General features: G+C 52.4%; 3 protein-coding genes across 23 annotated transcripts in view; all 3 read right to left on the bottom strand.

The window, feature by feature from the left end:
• The window catches only part of PRRC2C (proline rich coiled-coil 2C), a 75172-nt gene extending 72732 nt beyond the window's left edge, over positions 1-2440 (bottom strand). For all 17 annotated transcript variants that reach the window (XM_032998611.2, XM_032998624.2, XM_032998617.2 and 14 more), the window contains exon 1: positions 2256-2440. The gene's annotated coding sequence lies outside the window, so the exon portion shown is untranslated. The remainder of the gene's footprint in view (positions 1-2255) is intronic.
• A 469-nt stretch (positions 2441-2909) lies between these two features.
• Positions 2910-9575, bottom strand: LOC104360900 (dimethylaniline monooxygenase [N-oxide-forming] 4-like). 4 transcript variants are annotated; one of them, XM_009966932.3, is made up of 9 exons: positions 9376-9575; positions 8038-8207; positions 7548-7736; positions 7029-7191; positions 6463-6608; positions 5914-6113; positions 5382-5734; positions 5010-5079; positions 2910-3675 (listed from the first exon to the last, which is right to left on the bottom strand). In XM_009966932.3, exons 2-9 carry the CDS (start codon positions 8167-8169, stop codon positions 3297-3299), a joined length of 1632 nt encoding a protein of 543 aa, XP_009965234.3. In that variant the 5' UTR covers positions 8170-8207; positions 9376-9575; the 3' UTR covers positions 2910-3296. The 4 variants fall into 4 exon arrangements, with proteins under 4 accessions (XP_009965234.3, XP_032854582.2, XP_032854584.2 ...); XM_032998691.2 differs by having other exon boundaries at positions 7029-8207; XM_032998693.2 differs by lacking the exons at positions 6463-6608; positions 7029-7191; positions 9376-9575 and having other exon boundaries at positions 8038-8423.
• Positions 9576-9946: 371 nt separating this feature from the next.
• LOC104364873 (dimethylaniline monooxygenase [N-oxide-forming] 1) lies at positions 9947-18007 on the bottom strand. Of its 2 annotated transcripts, XM_032998700.2 has the most exons (9): positions 17879-18007; positions 16248-16418; positions 15854-16042; positions 15607-15769; positions 14756-14898; positions 14238-14437; positions 13355-13710; positions 12175-12247; positions 9947-10994 (listed from the first exon to the last, which is right to left on the bottom strand). In XM_032998700.2, the coding sequence occupies exons 2-9, from the start codon at positions 16371-16373 to the stop codon at positions 10652-10654; spliced, it is 1593 nt and encodes a 530-aa protein (XP_032854591.1). In that variant the 5' UTR covers positions 16374-16418; positions 17879-18007; the 3' UTR covers positions 9947-10651. The 2 variants fall into 2 exon arrangements, with proteins under 2 accessions (XP_032854591.1, XP_032854592.1); XM_032998701.2 differs by lacking the exon at positions 17879-18007 and having other exon boundaries at positions 15854-16002; positions 16248-16296.
• Positions 18008-22526: the final 4519 nt, after the last annotated feature.

Genomic DNA, 22526 nt, shown 5'->3' with positions numbered 1-22526 from the left:
AAAGGGCTTGCACTTTCAGTAACCTAGGACACCTGGCTGAAGTCAACCCCATACAACATACACACTTGCTTTGACTTATATTCTTTCTCTTAATTGGCATACAGCATTCATTCAGACAGAACAAGACCTACACGAGTGCTCCCTTCTGAACTGCATCATCCTCTTCTTGCTCGTTGTGGACTGTTTCACTTTCCCTAGCAGACTTCAGGATGTGGGGAAACAGAACCCACAGAAGATACATTATCATAAATCTGCATCATCGAACAAGGACTCCAGCAACCCAAACTAAAACCGTGGACTGATGTAACTGTTTTGCTCTACCAAAAGGTAGGTTTCCTGCTATGAAGTCTAAATGAGAGTAAAGAAATTATAAACTGCTTCTAAACTGCAAATACACAGAACATTTATATTAGCAAGACTCACAGAAGTGACTGTGTATTGATTTATACATATTTTACAAGCTATTACTTATCAAAGCAATAAGCTTTATGCAGGGAAAACATATACACACTAAATCAGAGTTCTACGTGACAGAGACACACACAGAGGTCATAATCCTAGTCCACACACACAAGCACTGACCTATGAGAGAACTAAATTCTCACTTCAGTTTAAACAGCCATCTCTGAGGCACACATCTCCACCAAAGTGGTCATCATACTCCTCAGGCACTGGACACAATATTCTGAGGGACAAATTGACTTTTCACTGAACATTCAGCAAGTTCAAAGAGCTCCCAAAACTTTGAGATTCCTTAGTCCCAAGAAGACTGTAGCAGAGTTGCACTAAAAGACCCCAAAAATAATGTTGAAGAAAAATTCTCTAGACTACATAATTCAAAGAAAATTGACAGCCATTTACCTCCTGGCAGTCGGTAGTAAACGGTAATCCTTTTGTTTCTCACTGACAGACAAATGAGATCATGTCCTGTTTCCTCCCCCATTCAAAAGCCGTTTCTTGTCTGAGCAGAGCTCTTAAGACTAGACAACGGGTAGGCCTGACGCCTCATTGCAGAAGAAACAAAGCTATTAAAAATTACAGTCCTGTTTCTTCTGTTGGAAATAATGCTAAGTTTCTACTAACATACCCATTTGACCCCAGTAATCAGACAGCGACAAGGAAAAACGGTCCTTCCTCAATGATTCAGAGTTCAAGACCTTTCACAAAGGAACAAGCTTATAAAACATATGTGTGAGACACAAAAAGAAGCAGAAAACCCCGAAATGCTCCACTGAATGCCCAGGACCACGCTCTCATGCATGCTCCCCCTCCGCAAAACAGGGGCCTGAACCGGAAACTATCTGGGCCATCTTTAGCCCCAAGATTTTCAATTCCTGCATCCCTCTCTGATGGCTCCCATTATGCCCACCGCACTGTACCCACTGCAGACTAACTACCTGAATTTTAGCCGTGTCATCTAACTATGCTCTTACCATCCTTTAAGGTTATCAATAGGAGCATCCCTGACTCTGCTCACCCCACCCTTACAAATCCTGTCCCTAGGAGGAGAAACAATACCTTTCCGAACAGTGCTTCACTCAGTCCTACATCAAACAACGCAAGAACAGCCTTTTACTGTACAACTCAAGAACGGTGGGTGAATATTTCAGAGTCAACAAACCAAAGCGCCGTGCCTTGCATGTGCCTCCAGCATCCCGTAAGAAAAGGCTCCCCTCCCCCCCGCGCTTCTTAAGAATCACAGCCACAAAGTGAGCGCCAACGCACGAAGGGGACAGCACGTTTCCCGAGTAATCTCCCGAGAAAGAGAGAGAGAGACCTGGAACCGCTAAAAAAGAAAGGTGGGAGGGGGAGGAGGGGGAGAAAGGGAGCGGGGGGGGGGGGGGGGGGGGGGGGGGGGGGGGGGGGGGGGGGGGCAGCAGGGGGAGCGGGAGAAGAAAGCAGCGCACCCGCCAGCGCGGCCCGCAGCCGCCCCCGCTGCAGCCGCCCCCGGGGAGAGGCCCGGCGCGGAGCGCGGCCGGCCCCGGGCGGCGATGCGGTGCGGTGCGGGGGGGAGCCCGGCCCGCTCGCCCTCCCGCCGCGGGCCCAAGCGCCGCGCCGCCCTCCCTCCGCGGCGGGCGGCGGGGTGCCGGCCCCCCCGGGGGCTGCCCTCGTTCCCCGCTTCCCCGCCGCCGCCGCCGCCAGGCCGGGCGGAAGCCGCCCCCGCCCGGGGCCATGCGGCGCAGGCCGCTCGCCCGCTCCCTCCCGGCGCCGGCCCCACGGGACGCCGCAGCGGAAGATCGCCGCCGCCCGCTTACCTGGCTCGCAGCGCGGCGGGCCGGCGCTCACGGCTTCTACTCCTTTCCCTTCCTTTCCTTCCCCCCCCCCCCCGCCGCCGCCGCCGCCCCGGGGGCTCCACGGACTACGGCGAGGCCGCTGCCGCTCCCGGCGCCGACCGCCTCCGCCGCTTCCAGCGAGGGGGCCAAGATGGCGGGCGGCCAAGCCGGCGCCAACGACGTCTGACCTCACCGCGCCGCGCGCGCGCGCACCCGCACCGCCGGCCCCGCCCCCGCTCCCCCCCCCCTCCCCCCCCCCCCCCGCCCCGGCCACAGCGCAGCCGCTCACGTGGCCCCGCCGTGCCGCAGTCGGGCGGGCGCGCGGCGCCGGTTGCTCCGGCGCGCCCCCTGGCGGCGCGGGGGTGGCGGGCGGGGCCCAGTCCGCCGAGGCCGCGGCCGGCTGGGTTTTGCGGCAAAATCCCCGGGTGAAGGCACCCGCGGGTACGTGGGGAGGCTCTGCCTTCCCCTCGTGGGTTCCGTGCAATCCTCGGGCTGCTCAGGCGATGGCGGGGACGGTCGCTCACTGGGATTTGTCGCTGCGTGCGTTATTTCTTAGGGCAGGGCTCTCCTCTCTGCCACAGCTCGCAGCACTGGAACCCCCCCCTCCCTGATAACAAACTATTCATAAAGCCATCAGGGAAGGCCAAATCCGTGAGGTTTATTTGTGGCTCTCTACTTCAAGTCCCAAAAGTTACCAGACACATACAAAGATCTCTGCGGTCAGTGTTTCAGAAAATCTCAACCTGTTGTGGGTCTTCCTGAAATTTTATGGGGGAAGCTCGGGGAGAGCAGAGGGGGAGGAAGGCTGGCCCTGTGCACACCAGCCCATCCCAGAATGGCTCTTCCCAAAAGCCCTCTGGAGATCCAGCCTGGTGCTGGTGCAACGCGGGCAGGTTTGGGGTAAATGTTCCATATGGCCCTTGGTGGGCGTGAAACGTGTGGAGAAGGAGGCTGGACACCTGGCAGCAGCACAGCTTCGCACCGTCCCCAGCTCATGTGGAATTGGGTCTCACCAGGTTTCTTCTACAAGTGGAGACCTGCCTGGGGGCTCCAGCCTGGCCGGGGGTATTTAGAAAGGAGGAAGCCTGCCGTGAGAACCAGTGGCAGAGCCAGGAAGAACATCCAGTGCCAGCCATCGGAGGAGTCATCCACCACCCGAGTTCTCAAGGGCTTCAATGTCCGCTGCCACTGCGTCAGGATGGCCTCTCTGGCCCCGCTCCACTTCCCCCGTCCCACCAGTCGGTACTGGTAAGGTGTGCAGGGACCAAAGAAGATGGCCAGGGCCAGCCGGGGGTCCGTCAGGAACAGCTTCAGCACGTTGGGCTTCACGCCAGCACACGAAGCAATTTCATCAGTGTAGCTGATAAAACTCATCTTCAGGTTCTCCCTCTCGGATGGATTCCTTCAATGGGACATAAAAGAGACAAAATCAAACAGCATCATCCCACCTCTGTTCCAAGCTCCACGGAAAGCAAAGGCTCTAGGCTCAGACATCAGCTGAGCTCCGGTCTCTGGCACCGAGCTCCCTCAGCCCCAGAAAAACCTAAAGGCACTGAAAGAGCCTCTGTGGGGTTGGTCCCCAGCAGTTACTTGGGGCAGGGAATAGGCAGAAGCTTGTTTTGTCTGCAACCTAGTTGTGGCCTCAAAAACAGATCTAGCAGAATACTAACATTTTTGTAATGCTCAAATACCCACGCTATGTCCTTCCCTGAGGTTCACAGGTGTGGATCTGGCTGACTTTGAGAGGTAAAGGAGTAAACATTCACAGATAAGACTGCCAAGGGGACTGGGAAAAACTGGGAGGTGTAGGAAACTTCCCATGCTGGGAAGGACCTCCAGGATTTTTCTGCTTGAGGTCTCATCTCTCTCGCAGGCAGCAGGATTTGTGCTGAATCTGCTTCAGTAAATTTGGTACAGCCTCGGGTTTGTCTCCACTGCACCTCAGACTCCCATATTTCTGTGTAACAGCATTGCGTCTGCAGTCACTGTGGCTCCCGGTGACAAACTCTGTGGCTCTGTTTTGTCCCAGATTTTCGTGTCCTATCAGCCAGCTCTGCCTTGCTGGCAGATCTAACCCAGCCTGCACCCCACCTGGCCCGAGGTCCCCTCCTTGCTCCTAAAAGCTGCTGCAAGGCAGCATGCCCACCATCAGCTGTCCCACAGCCTTGAGGAAACGTCTCAACCTCCTGTAAAATCCCAGTGCCAACAAGGCCAGGATGTTAGCTCCCACGTACACAATGGAAAAGTTCAAGACTTGTCTAATACTCATCTTGCTTGGTCAAAAACTGCCACCAAACTGTCCCCTACCCACATCGCCTGGTTCCAGTGGGGTCTCTGGATGGAGCTTCGCCCTGACCCTAATGCTCCCCACTGCCTGGATTTGGGAGGGAGAAGCCACGAGATGGCACCCTTAGTCTGGAGGAAACCAAACCTCCATCTTGACACGCTGGGAATAAGGACATTGCTTGGAGGCCTGGCGGAGGCGACCTGCACGTCCTGGGTTTTGCCATAAGCTGCTCCAGAGCGTTATGCCCTTGGTGTCTTGGTCAGTCATCTGTAAAGCAGCCACAACAGCATTTCCCCACCTCACTAAGAGTGGTGAGGGAATAAATGCATCCAAGAACAGTTGAGTGTCCTAGGCGAGTCCCTCCCATGACTGCCATAGGGCCCCCCTTTCCCTGGGGTTATCCTGGTACATGGTGCCAATCACACCCAGAGCACAGGAGCATCATGCACCTTTTGACCGGCGGCTTTTTCTTCAAAACATCAGCCATCATCCTGCTGGTGGGAGGGAGCTTGTTCCAGCCTGAGAACAGAGAAACCAGACACCTCCAGCAGAACCTTAAGCTGAAAATCTCACCCCCTTCCTGTGCTGCCAGCCCCTTTACTGAGAGCGTTCAGGTTTGCTAGTTATGGCAGTGTGCATGGGGTAGCAGGGATATGGGGATGCAGTTGAGGGACAGAGGCTATGATGCTACTAATGCCCACAGCCACCACAGCTACTGCGTCAGGAGCCAAAATATGCCCTAGGCTCTGTGGACGGCAGGTCAGGCCGCCCCAAACTTCCCACCCCAGCAGATCCCCCCACCCTTGCACCCTGTCTCCCACCTGCAAAGATCCCTGTCACCCAGCGAGCCTGCATTTCTGCTCCCACCATCACAGAGCCAGTCAGCTGGACTAAGCCAATAATGGCCAGTGTCGGCTTTTCCAGCTGGGGAGGGAAGATACGTTTATAGAGGGAACGGTTATCGTCAAAGAGGCTGCGAACTGAGTCTTCAAGGAAGGGAAATGAGAAGATGTAGCCTGTGGCGAAGAGCACCACGTCGATGTTTTCTTCGGTTGTCCCATCTTCAAAAACAGCAGAGCTTTCGGTGAACTCCTTCACATTTGGCTTCAACACAATGGTCCCAGAGAGGAGGCAAAATGGCAGCTCTTCATTGACGATTATCTTAAAGCTGGAGCTTGCAGGTAGAAAAGAGGACAGAAATGTTAGCATCTGGGAGGGACCTGAAATGTCTTTTGTGGCAAGAGCTCCCCTCCAGTGGTTTGCTATTCCACAAATATCACCTGAAATTAAAAATAGAGCATTTCATGCCATTAAAACCCCCTGAACAACCAGCCAAATAGTCAGAAAAAACACCTTTTGATGGAAGCCAAGCCATAGTTCACGTGATTAAACCACGAATTGCACTTCCAAAACCCGATCCTCTTCATGAGGGCTGATGGGAGAAGCCAATCCAGAAAGTGGTTGAAGCGAGTGGTGCGGACCATGTCCAAGGGGAAGCCATGGTCCGAGACCCGGCTGAACACCCACGTGCTGCTCCTGGCACTGAGGAACACCTGGGGGGAGAAGGCAGGTCTCAGCCTCCTGCTCAAACATCTTGCTGCCAATTTTGCCCTTCCTGAACGGCAAATCCCATCTCCTGCACTTGGGAGCCGAGAGGGTTATCCCGAGGGAAGGAGACAGCATCCAGATGAACCGTGGTGACTTCTGCAAAGTTCCCACAGCTGCTGAATGGCCACTCCTCAGGTGGCCCAAACTCTCCAGGAATTGCAGAGATTCTTCAATTGCCCTCAATTTGAGGTGCTATTTATTGAGAAAGCCAGTGAGGCAAAGCTTCCTGCGCATACCCCAGGCCACCAGCTCTCGTGGTCCCTGGCCGGGCTCAGCATGGCTGTGGAGCTGTACCTTCGCAGCCACGCGGCTCAGCTCCACGGAGAGGTCGCCACCGGTGTTGCCAATGCCGACCACGAGGACCCGCTTGCCCCGGAAAGCCTCCACGTCTTTGTATTCCCGGCTGTGGAGGTACTGGCCTTTGAAACGAGTGTTGATACCTAGGCAGAGAGGAGGGAGCTTCTCCTACTGCCAGATACATTTGCTCGCCCCAGCCTCGTGCGCAGACCCTCTTGCGACCCCCAACCCTCCACCTCCCACCTCTGCTTGCAGCTGAGAATCCCATGGAGGTCTTGGTTCCCTGGGTGATGCCACCCTCCTGCACCTCCTCAGCTTGGTCCTGCTTTGCAAATTCTCATGCAAGAGCCTGGCTGCATCTTTACGAGGTGTTTTTCCCATTCCCAGCAATGCCCTCTGCCATTCCCGTGGGGTGAGAGTCCCACCTTCCCCAAGGCAGGGGTTTCGTGAAGCAGGCAGGCTTGCAGAAGAAAATGCAGCTGAGGCACCCATGGGTGCCTCATGGAACCCATGGAACCCTGGGGGGCAGCCCCAGCCCACCTTGCTGCCAAGGCAGGACTTACCTGGGAAAGAAGCCAATGGTAGGTAGGGCTCCTGGTAGTGGCCGGTGCAAACCATGACAGCATCGAAGATGTGTGACTCCTGAACACCGTCGGTCTCAGTGACCACTTCCCACTGGCCCGAGGTGGTAAAATCCGGGTGCTTCTTCACGCTGAGAGCTGTTGTCTTGCACCAAAGCCCAATAAAAGAGCAGTCTGGGACTGCGCCGCATTTTGGAGAGGACCTGCCTGCAAAGGCCTGGGGCTGCCAGAGGCAGGCTGGGTCGCTGGGGAGCTGCATGTTCACCACTGAAGCTGTTAAATCCCACCCTGCACCTTTCCCCTGGTGACGGCATTGAGAGGGGAGATGCACCAGGCAGCCCGTGTTCGAGCAGCCTAATTTAAAACACGGAGCCAAAAAGGCTGCGTTCAGGATGCGAAAGGCACGTGGTCCTTGTGAGATCGCACCCAGCATTGTCCCATCCCACCTGGGTGATGCCCTGGTACTTGCAGCCACTGATGGCATCGGGGGACCCTGCTCACCTTGAAGCGTATGTGCCGCAGGAGGTTGAAGTGCCGGGCGTACATCCGAAAGTACTCCAGGAGGAGGCTGTGGGGTAGGAAACTGGGAAAATCCTCCGGGCAGGGGAAGTCGCTGAAGCAGGACATCTCCTTGGAGGTGTTGGTGATGACCGAACGGTACACGCTGACCCTCCCACTGTCCGTGGAGTCCTGTATGAAGCCAGCAGTGCCATTTACAGGTGTGTGGGGAAGGACTTTCTCCCCCCAGAGCATGTGAGTATTTTTCCTCCTTGTATTCGGGTACAAGGAATAAACCAGGATTAGCACCTGGTGACCGTGGCTTCTGCTCTCTCCATCTTCTCCACATTGAGGTCAGGGAGAGCCCCAAGCCTGGCACAGGGACAGTCCCTGAGGGCATGGCCACCCTCTCCTCTTTGCTGCAGGCAAAGGGCATCTGAGGGAGGGGAAAAACCCAGGGACAATTCTCCCCATGCAGGTAGAGCCCACTGACCGTGTAGCGCCAGAGCCCCCCGATGTCCTCACTCCTTTCGAAGCAGGTGGGCTCCAGCCCCTCATCCAGGCAGCACTTGACAGAGGCCAACCCACCGGCACCGGCCCCGATAACGGCCACACGCCGCACCATGCTGTCCTGCAGCAGGCCACGGGCCAGCGTGCAAGCAACTGGAAATAAAATAGCCCAGGGATTAGCCAAAACACCAGTCCCTTCTTCTCAGCCCCAGAAAAACACCCCTGGTCTTCTCTGGTTGAAGGTGTCCACGGAGGAAAACTGTCCTTGAAAAAAGCTGTTGCCAGCTCCTGACTCGAGCGTAACAGACAGCTCATTACTCTTCCTGCTGTGCTAAACCCACACTGAGGGCCCAGCGATTCCCCTCCTGCAGGCAGGGGAAGAGGAAGCACTTTTAGACCTCACTGCAATGTTGCTTCTATTTATTCCCTATCCTGGCAAAACCAGGACATGCAAAAAAGGGGAAGGGGATCCCAGCTATCTGCTTCTGCATGCACAAAGCGATCCTCCTGAAACCTTTTCAAGAAACAATTTCAGCTAAACTGGCTTGTTTTCATGCTTTCCTTTCAAATTTCCTTTCAAATTTCCTATTAAAGGGCACTCTCTCAAAAACATAAAGGTTTTTTTAAAAAAAAGTGATGCCTGACTGAGCAGGAGTACAGTGCAGCGATTCAGAAGTTAGCACCGCGAAAGTGCAGCTGGGATTATAGAATATATAAAAGGTAAGAAACCCAGGAAACGCAGGGTATAAATGGGAGGAATTCACAGCTTGGGGTGTGTAAACTGAGCCACACTGAGCTTGACTGGAAAACAAAGAAACTAGGGAAAAAATAAACCCACATGAACTTTGATTAGATAACAAACACTGCTACTGCATAGTCTGAAGAAAGAATCATTTCTAACATTTTTTTCTACCTGTTTTGTGTCAAAATGTAAGTTATTGTAAGCAGGAACCGGAGGAAACTGCAGAAAGCCAGGGAAAAAAAATGAGGGAGTTACAAAAAATCCCTCTGCATCCACAAGCACAGCCTAAGCCACTCCTTCATCTGCAGGAACAGGACAGGACAAATCAAAACTTGCCCACCCCCTGTTTCCAGTCTCCCTCGGCTTCGGGAAAGGGTAGCGACATGCCTGGACCACTAAAGTCACCCCTCTTTTCCAGTGCTGCCTACAGACAGCTTTGCTCCGGAGGGTCCCCGTGACACCCCCTCTCCCCCCAACCAGCAGCGAGGTGAAGCCGGCGGCAAACACCAAAACCCTGGAGAGCTGGCTGCCCGCTTTTAAAGCCTGCAAAACCCAGCTGGAGAGAAGCGAGGAGCAAACCTTGAGAGGCAGAACTGTGCCTTCGCTGCTCAGGCTTCGGCCGAACTTTGCTTCCAGTTTCTCTAGCCACAGATTTAAAGGAAAGGCTGAAGTCCGGGCAGCTCGCCACGGCTCTTGCACCACCGACCTTTACACCCACGTTCCCCTGCTCTGCTGTGCTTAAATGTGCTGGCAGAAAGTTCTCATCCTCCCTGCAGTGGTGCTGGGTGGAAATCCGGACCATAACCCCAAGGGAGCTTCACTTGCAAGGTCTCCCACACTGCAGCTCGCTGCTGCCCTGGCCCTGACAGCAGCTTGGGGTTGTCCTGATCTGTCCCCCCCGTGTGCTGCCTGCGCTGGACAGGCATTCACTTGACATCCCTGGGAAGTCAGTGAGACACACTCTCTCCGCCCACATGCCAGCAGACGGCATGGATGGGGGACGTGGTGCACAGTGCAGCCTAATTTTTGGTGGTCGATGAAAGCCCTTGCAGCCCCAGGCTTGCGGGTTGCCCATGGCACCTGGTGGCACAACCCCAGCCCAGATGAGGGACCCCCCCCAGCTCTTCCCATGCACACGAGGAGACAAGGCAGCAGTCTGCAGCATGCTCCTGCCACAGCTGATGAGATTTTATTGATTGAAAGCCTCTCTATGCACAAAAGGAAACCCCAGGATTGTCTGCAGAGGAGCCAAGCTGGGAGTGCTCAGCCCCACGGGGTACCAGCCCCAGTCTCAGGGGTAACAAACCACCGCAGCCAGGGCCCTTGTGCTCGAAAGATCCGCCAGTTCAACTCAAACTGGGATTTTTGGGTCATAGGGTTTAACGTTGGAAGAAGAGATAACCTGACCTGCATCACCCAGCTCAGATAACCCCTTGCTGGACCAAAGACCCCAGTTCCTGGGTTATTTGGGGCAGAACTGGGCACCAATGCTCCTTTCCATCTGTGACACCCAAAGCCATTTTTCGAGTCTTGTCCTCACTGCATCCTGGCCAGCGTGGTCCAGGCACGGCCATGCCACACAGCTGTGCTCTGCTCACGGCAGCAGGCTGGAGAGCAGCAGAGGGGCAAGAAATGCTGCGGGGAGGCTGCCATCCCCAGCTAATCAGGTCTGCAAAGCTGTGCTTGGTGGTGAGCTGGAGCAGAGAAAGCTTTGTGCTGCTGGTTAAAGTTCTTGCGATCTGCTGAAATCCCTTTCCCCCTGTCCCGTGACACTCTGCGGAACTGTCTGACCTGAGATAGCATCCCTAAGGACAAGAAAAAAAAAAAAAAAAAAAACCTAAGCAGGCTCTAAAATCTACTGGAAACCAAAAATCAGGGCAGCCAGGAGCAGGATAACCCCCACCACAGTCAGGAGAGAAAGACAGGGGCTAGAAGAGCGGGCAGGGACTCGTGTTCTTGTGGGCTTCAGGGTCCGGTCCCATTGGGTGAGGATGGCCTGGCGTGCTCCCTTCCAGCTCCCGGGGCCCCCCAGCCGGTACTGGTAGGGGGTGCAGGGGCCGAAGAAGATGGTGAGAGCTAGCTGGGGGTCTCTGCAGAGCAGCCCCAGCACGCTGGGCTTGGCGCCGATGAAGGAGGCGAGCTCATCCATGTAGACCAGGCAATCAGTTTTGAGGACTTCGTCAAAGGACAGACCGAACCTTCATGGATTGGAGAAGAAGAAGAGGTGGGAGAAGGATTGGCGTCAGTGGGGCTGAGAGGAACTGTAAGTCAGATCCTCCTCATCTGCGTTGTTATTGCATCTGAATGCAACTGGGTTCCTCTTAGGAAAGGACTGGGCGTACGTGCAGTGGGAACCAGGGTCTGTCCGGGCCCAAATCCTGCCTGTGACCCAGCACATTTGAAGTGATGTTGGTTCTGGTACACACTTTCCTCACGTGCATCAGTTGGTCCTTCATTTGATCACCCGCAAGTTGTACCTGGACCCCCTCTCTTCACTTTGATGGACCTTTTCTAAAAGACTTTGTCAAATCAGTTTTGGATTGGTTTGGTTTGGTTTGTTTTTAAAAACTAGTTTCCCTTTCCTCTCTGCAGAGAAGTCACATGCATCATGAAAAAGGCAGCACTCATTCATTTCTGCCGAGTACTGCAAAAATGCATGGTGAATTGGGGAACTGCTTTCAGTTCACCTTCTCTGCAGAATTCACAGCTTCATGTCTCACCTTTGGTTGGCTGAAAAAAAGCCAACTGTGTTTAGCCTTTTATTGTACAGCAACTGTTCTGTGCAATTCTCTTTCACTCTTCTATACCTTTTCTACTGTAGCAATCTAGGTGAACTGTGGATTAACATACTGCCTAGTTTCCTGGTTTTATCTCATTCATTTCCTAATATTTCTTAGCCTTTGATGTGATCTTTTGCCTGCCTGTGAGCTGCATGCTGGTGGACTTAGACACCTATTCACAGTGAGTCAGATCTCCATGCTGAGAGGTGAGACGATTTGTGTGTATACCTTGGGTTGTTTTTTTTTTTCCCCCTGCTGAATTACTCTGCATTTATTACCATTAATTTCCCTGCCATTTTATCTCTCAGTTTCTGGGGACCCTGGCACACTTCCCCAACTACCAAAAAAGCTTTAGTTTTGACTACCCTGAATTAATTTCTTCCTGACATCAACAGGCAAAATATCAGCATCAAATCAAATGTTATGTTGGCTCAGTGCAAGTGAATAAGGAGGTGACTGGATCTGGGCATCCCCCACTCACCTCCATGATATGAGCAGGAGCAGCCGCAGAGTGTGAGCTGTGTTGCTGCCCCCCCACCCCCCCAAACTCCAGGAGCTTTTTAGCCCACCAAAAAACCTTCAGGGCTCCGGGGCTTACCTTCGCACTTGGTTTTTCTTCTTCTCATTTACTTCCTTCTCCATGACAGACTGAGGAGGCAACCAACACAAGCCTAGAAGAGAGGAGAGTGTCCTGCAGAGTTCAACTCCTGATGGAACTTGGGAACTCATTCAGCAATGCAAAATATGGGAAGCTTGGCAGTGGCAATTCTGCCAGAGACCAGCCCTCCATGGTGGTATAAAGTCACCTACACTTTTTCCTGCTCTTACAGATTTGTGCTGTCAGGGCACAGGCCGATGATGTGGGGTGAGATGAGCTGTGCAAGCCCCAGAGAGGATCATCCCAACGAGAAACCCCAGAGCTTCCCCAGCTCTGTGGAGGAGCCTTGATGCAGCCCTCCACACCAGACCAGTGAGAGATTATTATTATTATTATTATTATTATTATTATTATTATTATTATTATTATTATTATTATTGTTGTTGTTGTTGTTGTTGTTGTTGTTGTTGTTGTTGTTGCTGTTGTTGTTGTTGTTGCTGTTGTTGTTGTTGTTGTTGTTGTTATTATTATTAAAATACCCACATACAGTAGGTTTCTTTCCTCACCCCAATAATTACAAAAAATTCCTCTTTTGTGGGGCAATGGGACCCTTCTCTGGAGTCATAGTGGACAGACCAGCCTGTCTCTTAAAGAGTAGCAAATTCTGCCAGGATGGATCCATCACAGTATCTTTAAGACAACTCTTATTTATTCATCCAGGTTTACATATCCATCTCTGTGCTCTGACTTATAAAATATTTTAGAGAGAAGATACTGTCTTAACAACCTAGTTTAGACTGTGGTTTTCAGGCTCAGGTGCAGGATTGCACATGAGCTGATTCACAGTAAGGAACGGAGCGCATGCTCTTGGCTTGCAGCAGGCGGGGTACAAAGCTTTAGCTTAAAAGCATTGGCTTAATGGGAGAAAAAAAAGTGATTTAAGGTAGATGTCATGAACTTGCATGTAGCTTGGACCAAGCACACACTCATGTTGCTGTAGCTCAACTGAAGTGAAATAACTTGGGAAGTCTGAGCCCTAGAAATGCTACTTTGACCATTTTGAATTGAGCTTCTTAGCTCTGGGGTTTTCCAAGGACTGAAATCCCTTTTGGTGGGGACAAGACCTGTCCAGTCTGAACTCCGTTTTGGTACACAGGAGAGGTCACGTTAGCTCTCCTACCTTTGAAGACACGGGTCACCCAACGTGCTTGCATCTCTGTCACGGGCATGATGGCTCCTAATGGCTTGATCAGCCCAAGGACTGCCAGGGTAGGCTTCTGCAGGTTGGTTGGGAACACATATTTGTAGAGGGATGCGTGCTTGTTTTCCACCTTGATGACTGCTTCTTCTAGGAATGGGAAGGAGACATTGTAGCCTGTGCAGAAGATGACAATATCTATGGGCTCCTCCTCAGGGCAATTGTGGAAAACAACCGAGTTGTCCTTGAACTCCTTCACGCCCGGCTTGATGGTGATCCTCCCCGTCAGGATGTAGCTCGGAAGGTCATCGTTCAGCACGGGTTCACGCACCAGGCAACTGTGGAAGAGCCGAGGGGGCTCTGAGCATTGCAGACCACAACCAGCCCCTGCCAGTGTCCCTGCTCCCTCCCCGGGCCCTCCAGCCATACCACCTCCTGATGTCACTTGCTCTGAGCAAACAGCTCTGACTCCCTCTTCTCCAAATACTGACATGTTTCAACGTTACACCAATGTCACCCTGTCCCACAGCCTGAGTGACTCTTGGACATATGCATTCTTCCTCCATTCACTCAATTACTCTTTAAACCACCTCTTTTCAGAGCTGACCCATGCTCTAATCCTCCCTCCTCATCTTTTCCCAGGGAGCCTCATGAGGGAAACTCTTCTGGTCCTTCCTGGGCTTTTCCAGTGTGCTCCATCTTGCAGCACAGCTTATTTTGTCCTGCTGGGCTACAAAATCCCCACTGAAGATCATCCCAGTCTGGGTGTTGGTTGCTGCATTGGTTGATACTGGTTGCTGGAGATCTCCCTGCCCACAGCACAAGCCCTGTGACACCACCTGGGATGGGAGCCACCAAGAAGTACCTTTTCTCTGGTTGAAGGCCATAGTTTTCGTGATTGAACCGCTGGTTCACGCTGTAGTTAATCAACCCCCATGAAAGGGGCCCAGGGAGACTGTTTCTGATCAGGCTCATAAGGCGAGTATTGAAAACCATGTCCCATGGGTAGCCATGGTCAAACACACGGCTGAGCACCCAGGCACCTCGGCTGGTGCAAACAGTCACCTAGGAGAGAATCAACGATTCAGGTGATGAATTTGCTGCTTTGTCTTTATAAAGTAATGCCAGAGGGGCACAGTGCAGACAGCTATGCAATGAAAAAGCAGCAACAGCATCTTTAAGACCTCTGTAAGACCTCCTAGAAGCTGGAGATAGAGGTGAAACAAGAGAGAACAAGCAGCTTGTTTTCAGAGTAGGTTTCCAATCAAAAAAAACAGGTTCAGAAATACCATTTGGACATCATGCAGGGTATACCCAGCTTGCTCTCCCTGCAGAGATTGCAAACTGAGCTATTGCACCCCTGGGGTGGCTGGGTGGTGGTACCTTTGCAGCTACACGGCTGGCTTCCACCGCGATGTCCACTCCCGAATTGCCCATACCGACCACGAGGACGCGCTTCCCCTGAAACACGTCGGGATGCTTGTACTGCCGGCTGTGAAAGTACTGGCCCTGAAACCTCTCGATGCCTTGGGGAAAAAGAAACAAAGCGTTTAATTACTTGAGCATTTGTGTTTTTGTTAGGAGAACTGGCATAGAAACAATCCAGATGGCAAGAGCAAGGAAGTGCATTTGCTGGCCACTGGGGACTTGGGGAGGTCCAGCCCTCCATCCTATACGCAGAGAATTGGTGCTTCCTCTCCAAAATGGGGTCTCATTCATCCCTGCACAGCAGTGAGCAGGGACACGTGTGCTGGGTGGGACTTAAAAGACAGTTCTGTGCAAGAGGTGTTCTGGCACAGTCTCGGGATTCAGCTTTTACAAGATGGGGACACAAAGGTTCAGAAAAGCCAGTAAACCTCTTCTCCTGTCCTATGAGCTGCTTCAGAAGCACTTGATAACACTGGTGACAAGACAACCCTCTCTGTGCTGATGACCAGGGAGATTTATCACAGCAATGGTGAATACAGCCCTGTCAGAGATGATGGAGCTTCACTGACAGGACCTTGTCCCATCTCACATACTGTGCAGTTTCTCTGAGGCTAAACCATCCCACCTTGGAAGTTTCCTCTGAAATGACCAGCACCTGCTGAGGAATGAGGGCGTATTGCTGTTCATGCCAGGAGGTTTGAAAAGCAGAAGCAAGAAAAAGAAGGAAGCATTTTCCCCGAGGAATCGCTAATCCTTCTCCCTCCAGCCCCTGGAAGCAGGTAACCGCGGGCAGCCGCGTACCGTACCGGGAAAACAGTGCAGAGGGAGGGACGGCTCGGAGAAATTGCCACTGCAAACCATAATGGCATCGAAGACGTGCGACGTCTGCTTCCCCTCCACCTCCGTGACCACGTCCCACTGGCCTGTGGTGGCAAAGTCGGGGCGTTTCCGGATGCTGACGACGGTGGTCTGAAACAGGGAATCAGAGCAGAGTCACCACCGGCGCCTGGCATATGCGGGGAGCAGGGCAGGGCCAGGGCACCCATCACTTACCCCGAATTTGATGTGCTCCCGGAGGCCGAAGCGCTCAGCATAGTGATGGAGGTAGCTCAGAAGCTGGGCATTGGGCAGGAACACCGGGAAGTCCTCGGGGTAGGGGAAGTCGGAGAACGCTGACATCTCCTTCGAGGTATTGCTGATGACTGACGGGTAGAGGCTTGGCCGATTGGCCTCGATGTGCTCCTATTATGACACCCCGGGGTGCATCAGCCCTGCACCCCAAAGTGAGGACTGTCCCCCTGAACCCCTCCCCATGGTCTGGGGGAGAGGTGGGCACCCAGCAAGCTCTCGCACTTCTTCCCCACCCGCTGGAGCCCGGCTTGACCCGCTCCCCAGCCTGCAAAGCTGCAGCTCCCACGGGAAGGGGGCACGGGCACTGCTGGCTCACCGTGTAGCGCCAGAGCCCCCCGATATCCCGGCTCTGCTCGAAGTAGGTGGGCTCCAGCCCTTCATCCAGGCAGCACTTGGTGGCTGTCAGCCCGCTGACGCCCGCGCCCACCACCGCCACTCTCATCCTTGCCGTCTCCGCCGGGCACCAGGGCTGCAAACGGGGCTTAACCTGGGAGAAACCCCCCGGACAGTCACCACCCTCTCAGGGAGCAGCTGCCGGCATACCCTCTGTAGGGGATTTCTCTATATACCACCCCACTCCGCATTCCCTTTATTGGCATTCTGAGCTCTTCGTTTACAAGTTGGATTAAATGTCTTTAAAACCTCATTTTCTCTATTTTTTAACTTCTTTTTTTTTTTTTTTTTTTTTTTTTTTTTAATAAATTCATCCACTTTTACAGTACGTTCACCAGGCTGCTGCCAAACCCTGCAGTTGCCCTGGAAACTCACTTTGAAAGTATGTAGTTAAGCCAAAACTCACTGCCAATTTTTATTTACAGGCTGTTTAAACGATCCTTCCTTATCAGTCTTGCAAATATTTGCATTTTATCTTTGGATATCTGCCCCTGCCTTTCTCAGAAAGAAAACAAAATGTGCACTGGGACTATTCAGTCTCTGCATCATTGACCGGGTCCTGTCCCCCGTCCCCAGGGAAGACACTGCGACTTAGATGCAGCCACCAAGGCTGACGGAGGGGCTGTGGGTGTAGCACACCTCGGCTTTAAGGATGTTTTTGTCTCTGTCTCCCAAAGCCACCCTGTTGGGGAGGTCTGGGCCAGCTGGCCTGGCTGTTGCGGGGCTGCAAACGGCTCCAGCCTTGTGCTTGAAAGGCAGCAGCCCCCGTGTTGACATCCAGCCCTACCGAGGCTCCCAGGACTGCCGTGGGGATGATGAACCCAAACCCTTCTTGACAGCGCTGGTCAATGAAACAAGGGATGATGGCCAGCAGCTGTGGTTTGGGCTGGACATTGCCAGTGTGGGGACCCTCGGGGTGCTGCTGCAACCCCCAGTTTAACCCCAGTGCTGGTGGGGAGCACCCTGTTCCGCTGAGTTATTAACCCAGCGTACCGGGACGGTGCTGTGGCCAGGCGGCACCGGCTCCTCTGCCCGGAGAACGGCTTTCATCTTCCACTGGACACAGAGGATGTTGTGTTCCTCAGCAAAAAAAAAGAAGTCTTCTGTACAAAAATGGGGTTGGACACAGTATTTTCTGAAGAACACCAAATTCCCCATGAACAATTTAATCTTTCAGTAGGAAGGCAGCACTTAATGAATACTCTGCTTTCCAAGGTTGGAATGAAAACTGGACTTTTTCCTTTTTAAATGAAGAAAGTGCTAGCATAAGCTGCTCATCATTAACTGTTTTTTTTGGGGGGGGGGGGTTGCATTGTGGGACTTAACTTATATCACAAACATCTCCCAGCTACCTATGCTATTTAATTCCCTACCCTTTTGCAGAGAAGCTAGAAATAACATCCAGGAACCACTCTGCTACCCCATGCCTGTTTCTGCCACAGTTTCCACACTGCGAGTATCTGTAACAGCTAGCCTCAGAATTTTCAAGCCGTGGGGTGCTTGAGTGGGGCAGAGAGGGATGGAAAAGCTTTGCAGCCCCCCGAGGACACTTACCTTCCAGCCTCAGCCGCCTGTGCTCCGTCTCGCTGCCGCCACGGGGACAGCCCCTCTTGCTCCTGATTTATAGGCGAGACGTGGCACTTTGGCTGAGGCAGGGGAGGGCAGGCAGGTCCTCCCCGCCCCGGCACGGCCACCCCACTCCCACGGTGGTTGCACAACCGGGGTTTACAGTGGGAGGAGTGGCTGGGCTCTCCTGCTGTCATGTGAAGTGAGCTGGACGGCCCGGCTGATGATCCCTAAAGGGGATCGGGTGGGTGGGAGAGACCGGAGTGGCCCAGATGTGTCCCATGATTGTTCAAGGAGGACCTGTGTGGAGGAGGGATGACTCCAGCTGTGGAATGTTTTCACTTGCCTCATGGCTTCCTTCCAAAAGGGAGCTGAAGTGGCCAACAGATAGCAGGGTTTTGGCAGGACTTTGCACCCAGGCCACCTTCTGAAAAAGAGAGCTGGTTTTGCAGTCACCGATCACGGAGCGCAGAGGCTGCATCGTGCCATCGGCCACACGTACAGATGCTGGTGGCAGGCAGGAGGCTCCCCGTTCAAATTGGGAGGGCATGATATGGCCACAAACACCAGTGCACCAAGGTCCTAAGCACAAGGAAAGTGGAAATGTTAGCTGAAATATCAGTGCAGGACATAGCACCCATCCAGGTGTCTCCCATGGGTAAATGATCATGGAAATTAAGATGACAAGGTGGCTTTGGATGGGGTTTTGCCCCCAGCTATTCAATATATTTAGGGGTGACTGGTGAGAAACTATGAAATCTCTGGAAATGAATACAGCTGGACACAGAGGCCATGGAGAAACAGTTGATAGACCACTGGGTCTTTAGGAAAATCAGTGGTTAGAAAAAAACATAGTGACATTTGTGCTATGGGGGTGACAGCAGATAACTCACTGAGGCTCTGCAGCATGAGCACAGGGGACGCGGTAAAAGCTGCTGGCCCCATCAAGGCATCACCTTGCCACTGACAAAGGCGCTCCCGAAGCGATGGGTCCAGGTTTTGTGTCAGCTCTTCAAGCAGTTTGAATAACCGAGGAGGCTGCAAGGGAGGGGGAGAAAAACCCATCTGAGGTCTGCAGAACAGAGGGTGGTAAATAAAGCAGCTCCATCCAGCAGAGACATCTTCTCAGAGCCTGCGCGCAGATCTGCAGAGGCACGAGACGGGCCTGTAACTGGCAGTTGAAACTAGAAGTGGAAATAAGATGCACATTGGTGTCAAGGAAGGTAAATAGTCATAGAAAAAAGTCTTCTGAGCTTTGTGGCAGCCCCAGGCACTTGAACAAAACATGCTTGGTTTGTGGAGGGACTCACTGCCCCTGTGCTGGGGTGCGGCAGCCTGGGCTGTCACCCATGTGCAGCACCTGCAGAGAGACATCGGCCTCCTTGGGCTTCCCTGCCCCAGGATCTCCTGCTGTTTCTGCCCGATGCCTGGCTCCTGGGTTTGCCCGAGGGAACACATGCCCAGTCTGGGGCTGGCTGTGCCAGCCACACTCTAGCACAGCTGGGTGAGCAGTGGCCGAGAGTGATGCTCTTGCAGGGGCTGAGCCAGTGAAATCAAAGTCATTCATTTGAATTTAGGTTTCAGACCACTGTCAGCAGCATGAAGAAACGTTCAGATTTTGCTCTCCCAGGCCAATGGGACATGGTTACTGAGGTAAATGGGCAACAAGCCTTGCACATCGTTGACACTGTTGGGGTTTGCACAGGCTACATCTCTCAGTCCTCCCTCCCTCTGGACTCTTCTCCAGATGCACAAAATCAGGCACCTGCAAAGATGCTTGCCAGCACTCAGCAAAAAAGTGTAGGGAATCCACAAAGGCAAATTGTTCTTTATATGCTCCTGCATATTTTCTGAGTTTCCCAGCAGGCATCCAAGTGACTCATGGTTAGAGGGACACTGGCAGCTTCCCAGGAGTGGTGTTAGTTCTTTTGGGAGGGCAGTTCAGGAAAGCTTTTTAAAAGAACAAGTTGTATTTTGGCGTAGATGAGCTACTGGCATAGAAATGGAGCCAGATGCCTTTACTGCAGCTGCTTACAGCTGTGGTGGCTCTGGCCATCCCTGATGGGGAATCAGGTCTGGAGGTGCAGGACAAGATGCAGTGAGTGGTACTGCATGAGTCTAGGGTAGAAACACCTCCAAAACCTCAGTTCCCTGGGATTAAAACTCACTTTCCTGTGATTTGCCTCAGGTCTGTGGTGTTCCCCTCCACAAATACCTCTTCGATGGTCTGGACCAGGTATGTAGAACAAAGTATTAGTGGAGATGGACAGTGCGATAGCAGGAAGGTAATTACTATAATTATGCACATGTACATGCATGCCCAGGGTGCTGAAAAGCCCTTGGGAATACACAGGGGCCTTCTGGTTGCTTTACTCACCTCTTCTGCTGTCAGGGCAGGGGACAGCATCCTGGGACCCATCTCTTCAGCTTCCCTCCAGGGACAGTCTGTGAGGAGCAGAGAAGAGAATAGACAACACATCAGTGGGTTTTCATATGTTCTCAGGGCTGGAAAAAGCCTTCATGGCCTGGCGTTCAGGCAGAGCATCGCTTGGTACCCTTGGGCCAGTCCTGCTGAATTTTGTTGCAAAGATGAGAGCAGACACAGCCACAGAGGTCCCTGTGCCCATTTCTGAGCAAGCAGGACCTGCTGCCACCCTGTCAGGGAGCAAAGGGGGGACCCTGCCATCACCCCTTCACCATTGCACACACAAACTGCTGGGGAAAATGGGCTTTCCCCAAGGGATGGAGTGAGTCCAAGTGAGGGCACATAATTTGGGGAACTGTTTTACCACCTTCTCTCTCCCCAGCCTGGGACACCAAACAGTTGGGTTTGTCCATGTCCTCACACACTGGGGCACAAGCCCTGTTAGATGTCGGGGGTGTATCAGTCACAGGGGACCACAGGGAGACCAGGAGCAATAAATAACCAGTGGTGGCTCAGGATGAGGACCAGGAGCAGGATGCTCACACGCCTGCCTGCCGGTGAGCCCCTTCTCCCCTCAAGGAGCAAAGCTCCCTGGCACTGTGGTACAAGCCTGGGCTCTGCAATGGGCTTTTTATCCTTGAAGTAGAAGGAAGGAGAAACTTAATGTATCCATTTAGTCTTAGTCAGATGGGAAAGGTACCTTCTCTGCAAAACTCCAGCACTGGTTTTATCATCTCTGTTTAAAATAACACTTTAGCAAAGGAGGGGCAAATCTATGTACAAACAGGTCTCAGCACAGCCTGCTTTACTGTTTTCTAGGCTTGTGTCAGAAGCTTTTGGAATGTGACCTTGTGAAGGGGGATAAGAGACAAAGAGAAAAAAAAAAAAAAAGTGTGGAGTTTCTTGTTAAGAGAGTCTCTAAGCAAAGCAGGGTGCTCACCATCAAGCAGCCACTGCTGCCACAGACACTCAGGAGCTGACAGGATGTGGGGTCTTGACTCATCAGTGAAACATTTAATTTTTCCCTCTCCAATACTATCACTGCCTCCCGTTACTGACCAGAAGACTTTAAGCACTATTTCTTTACTGCACATGGAGGTGAGACTGCCCCAAACGTGGCTGTTGCCTCCCACGAGGCTGTGGGATACGACGGTCCGTGAGGTGAACAAAGGCTGCAGCAGCTGCTAGTGGAAAAAGGTATTTTTCTCCCCATTTCTTACAACCTGGATTTTGACCCTGAAAAAATTGCTTACACTTTGGCCCTGAGACCAAAAGGCAATTTCCTGCTTAAAAAAAAAAAAAGACAAAACCTCTACCCCAAGAAGCAGGGGCTGTTTTCCTATTTACTTTACTATTCCCAGCACAGAGAGGACACTGCCAGTGACAAATACGGACAGGACACTCTTATGTGTTTTTAATCAGAACTAGATATGTTTAATATCTTGAACTCTTCCTGAAACCTCTCAAGAGGCTTCACTATTAAGGAGACCCAAAGGATGTGCTGGTGCAGACATGGGCTGTACCAGCTACTATGGGAAAGGGATTTGCTTGTTAGGCAAGGAGGTCTCTGCATGAAGGGCACAAATGTTTTACTCCAATATACCTGGCAAAGTTTAACCTGATTTAATAATCAGTCACCATGTTTTCCAGGCACGTGATCTGCAGAATTTATGAAGAAGAAGCTGCTGCCCTTATTAAACCTATTATGTCAATAAAGCCTGGAGAAGTGCAGCTTTTAGCTTCTTGGGTTTGGAGGTTTTAAAATGTACATTTAAGAGCTTCCCCAGACAGCTGCTCAAAAATCTTCACAGGAACAACTGTGACAGACACAGATGCCCTCCCTTACTCACCATGTCTCTGCAGCAGGACTCAAACCAGAAAAACACATATGCTTCCCAAGTGCTGTGGGAGATGCATCCAAAAAACATGCAGCGCTAGACAGGGCTTTAGACCCTCCTCGGCTCTTCTGAGCCAAACCTCAGCGTTAAGGGGTCTGCCTCTGTCGTTTCACGTGTAATAAAACATAACTACTGAAGAGACTGTCAGAACAAACAGGAGTTACAGTTAAGGTAACTTGTAAGCAAATAATCATAAGGAAGAGCCATCTGGAGAGCACAAGGTTAAGGCATGCACAGCCCGACCAGAAGACGCCTTCCTACCACCACCACCACCAGGTGAAGTCATTCATCAGCCTTCGAGTGATTTCAGAAA

This window comes from Tyto alba, unplaced genomic scaffold (genome assembly GCF_018691265.1).
Source record: "Tyto alba isolate M040663 unplaced genomic scaffold, T.alba_DEE_v4.0 Super-Scaffold_1000006, whole genome shotgun sequence".
NCBI lineage: Eukaryota > Metazoa > Chordata > Aves > Strigiformes > Tytonidae > Tyto > Tyto alba.
The sequence above is the reverse complement of the archived record's forward strand: the minus strand, read 5'-3'. Positions and strand labels throughout refer to the sequence as shown.

What these genes read in the sequence shown, in the direction of transcription:
- LOC104364873 (XM_032998700.2), bottom strand. Translation starts at nt 16,373, where the DNA reads ATGAGAGTGGCGGTGGTGGGCGCGGGCGTCAGCGGGCTGACAGCCACC. An exon ending in GGGGGCTCTGGCGCTACACG is followed by an intron (nt 16,043 to 16,247) that starts GTGAGCCAGCAG and finishes GTGTCATAATAG; the next exon opens with GAGCACATCGAGGCCAATCG. An exon ending in GGTGACCCGTGTCTTCAAAG is followed by an intron (nt 12,248 to 13,354) that starts GTAGGAGAGCTA and finishes CCTCTCTTCTAG; the next exon opens with GCTTGTGTTGGTTGCCTCCT.
- LOC104360900 (XM_032998691.2), bottom strand. Translation starts at nt 8,169, where the DNA reads ATGGTGCGGCGTGTGGCCGTTATCGGGGCCGGTGCCGGTGGGTTGGCC. An exon ending in ACCATTGGCTTCTTTCCCAG is followed by an intron (nt 6,609 to 7,028) that starts GTAAGTCCTGCC and finishes CTCTCTGCCTAG; the next exon opens with GTATCAACACTCGTTTCAAA. An exon ending in TGAGCCGCGTGGCTGCGAAG is followed by an intron (nt 6,114 to 6,462) that starts GTACAGCTCCAC and finishes TTCTCCCCCCAG; the next exon opens with GTGTTCCTCAGTGCCAGGAG.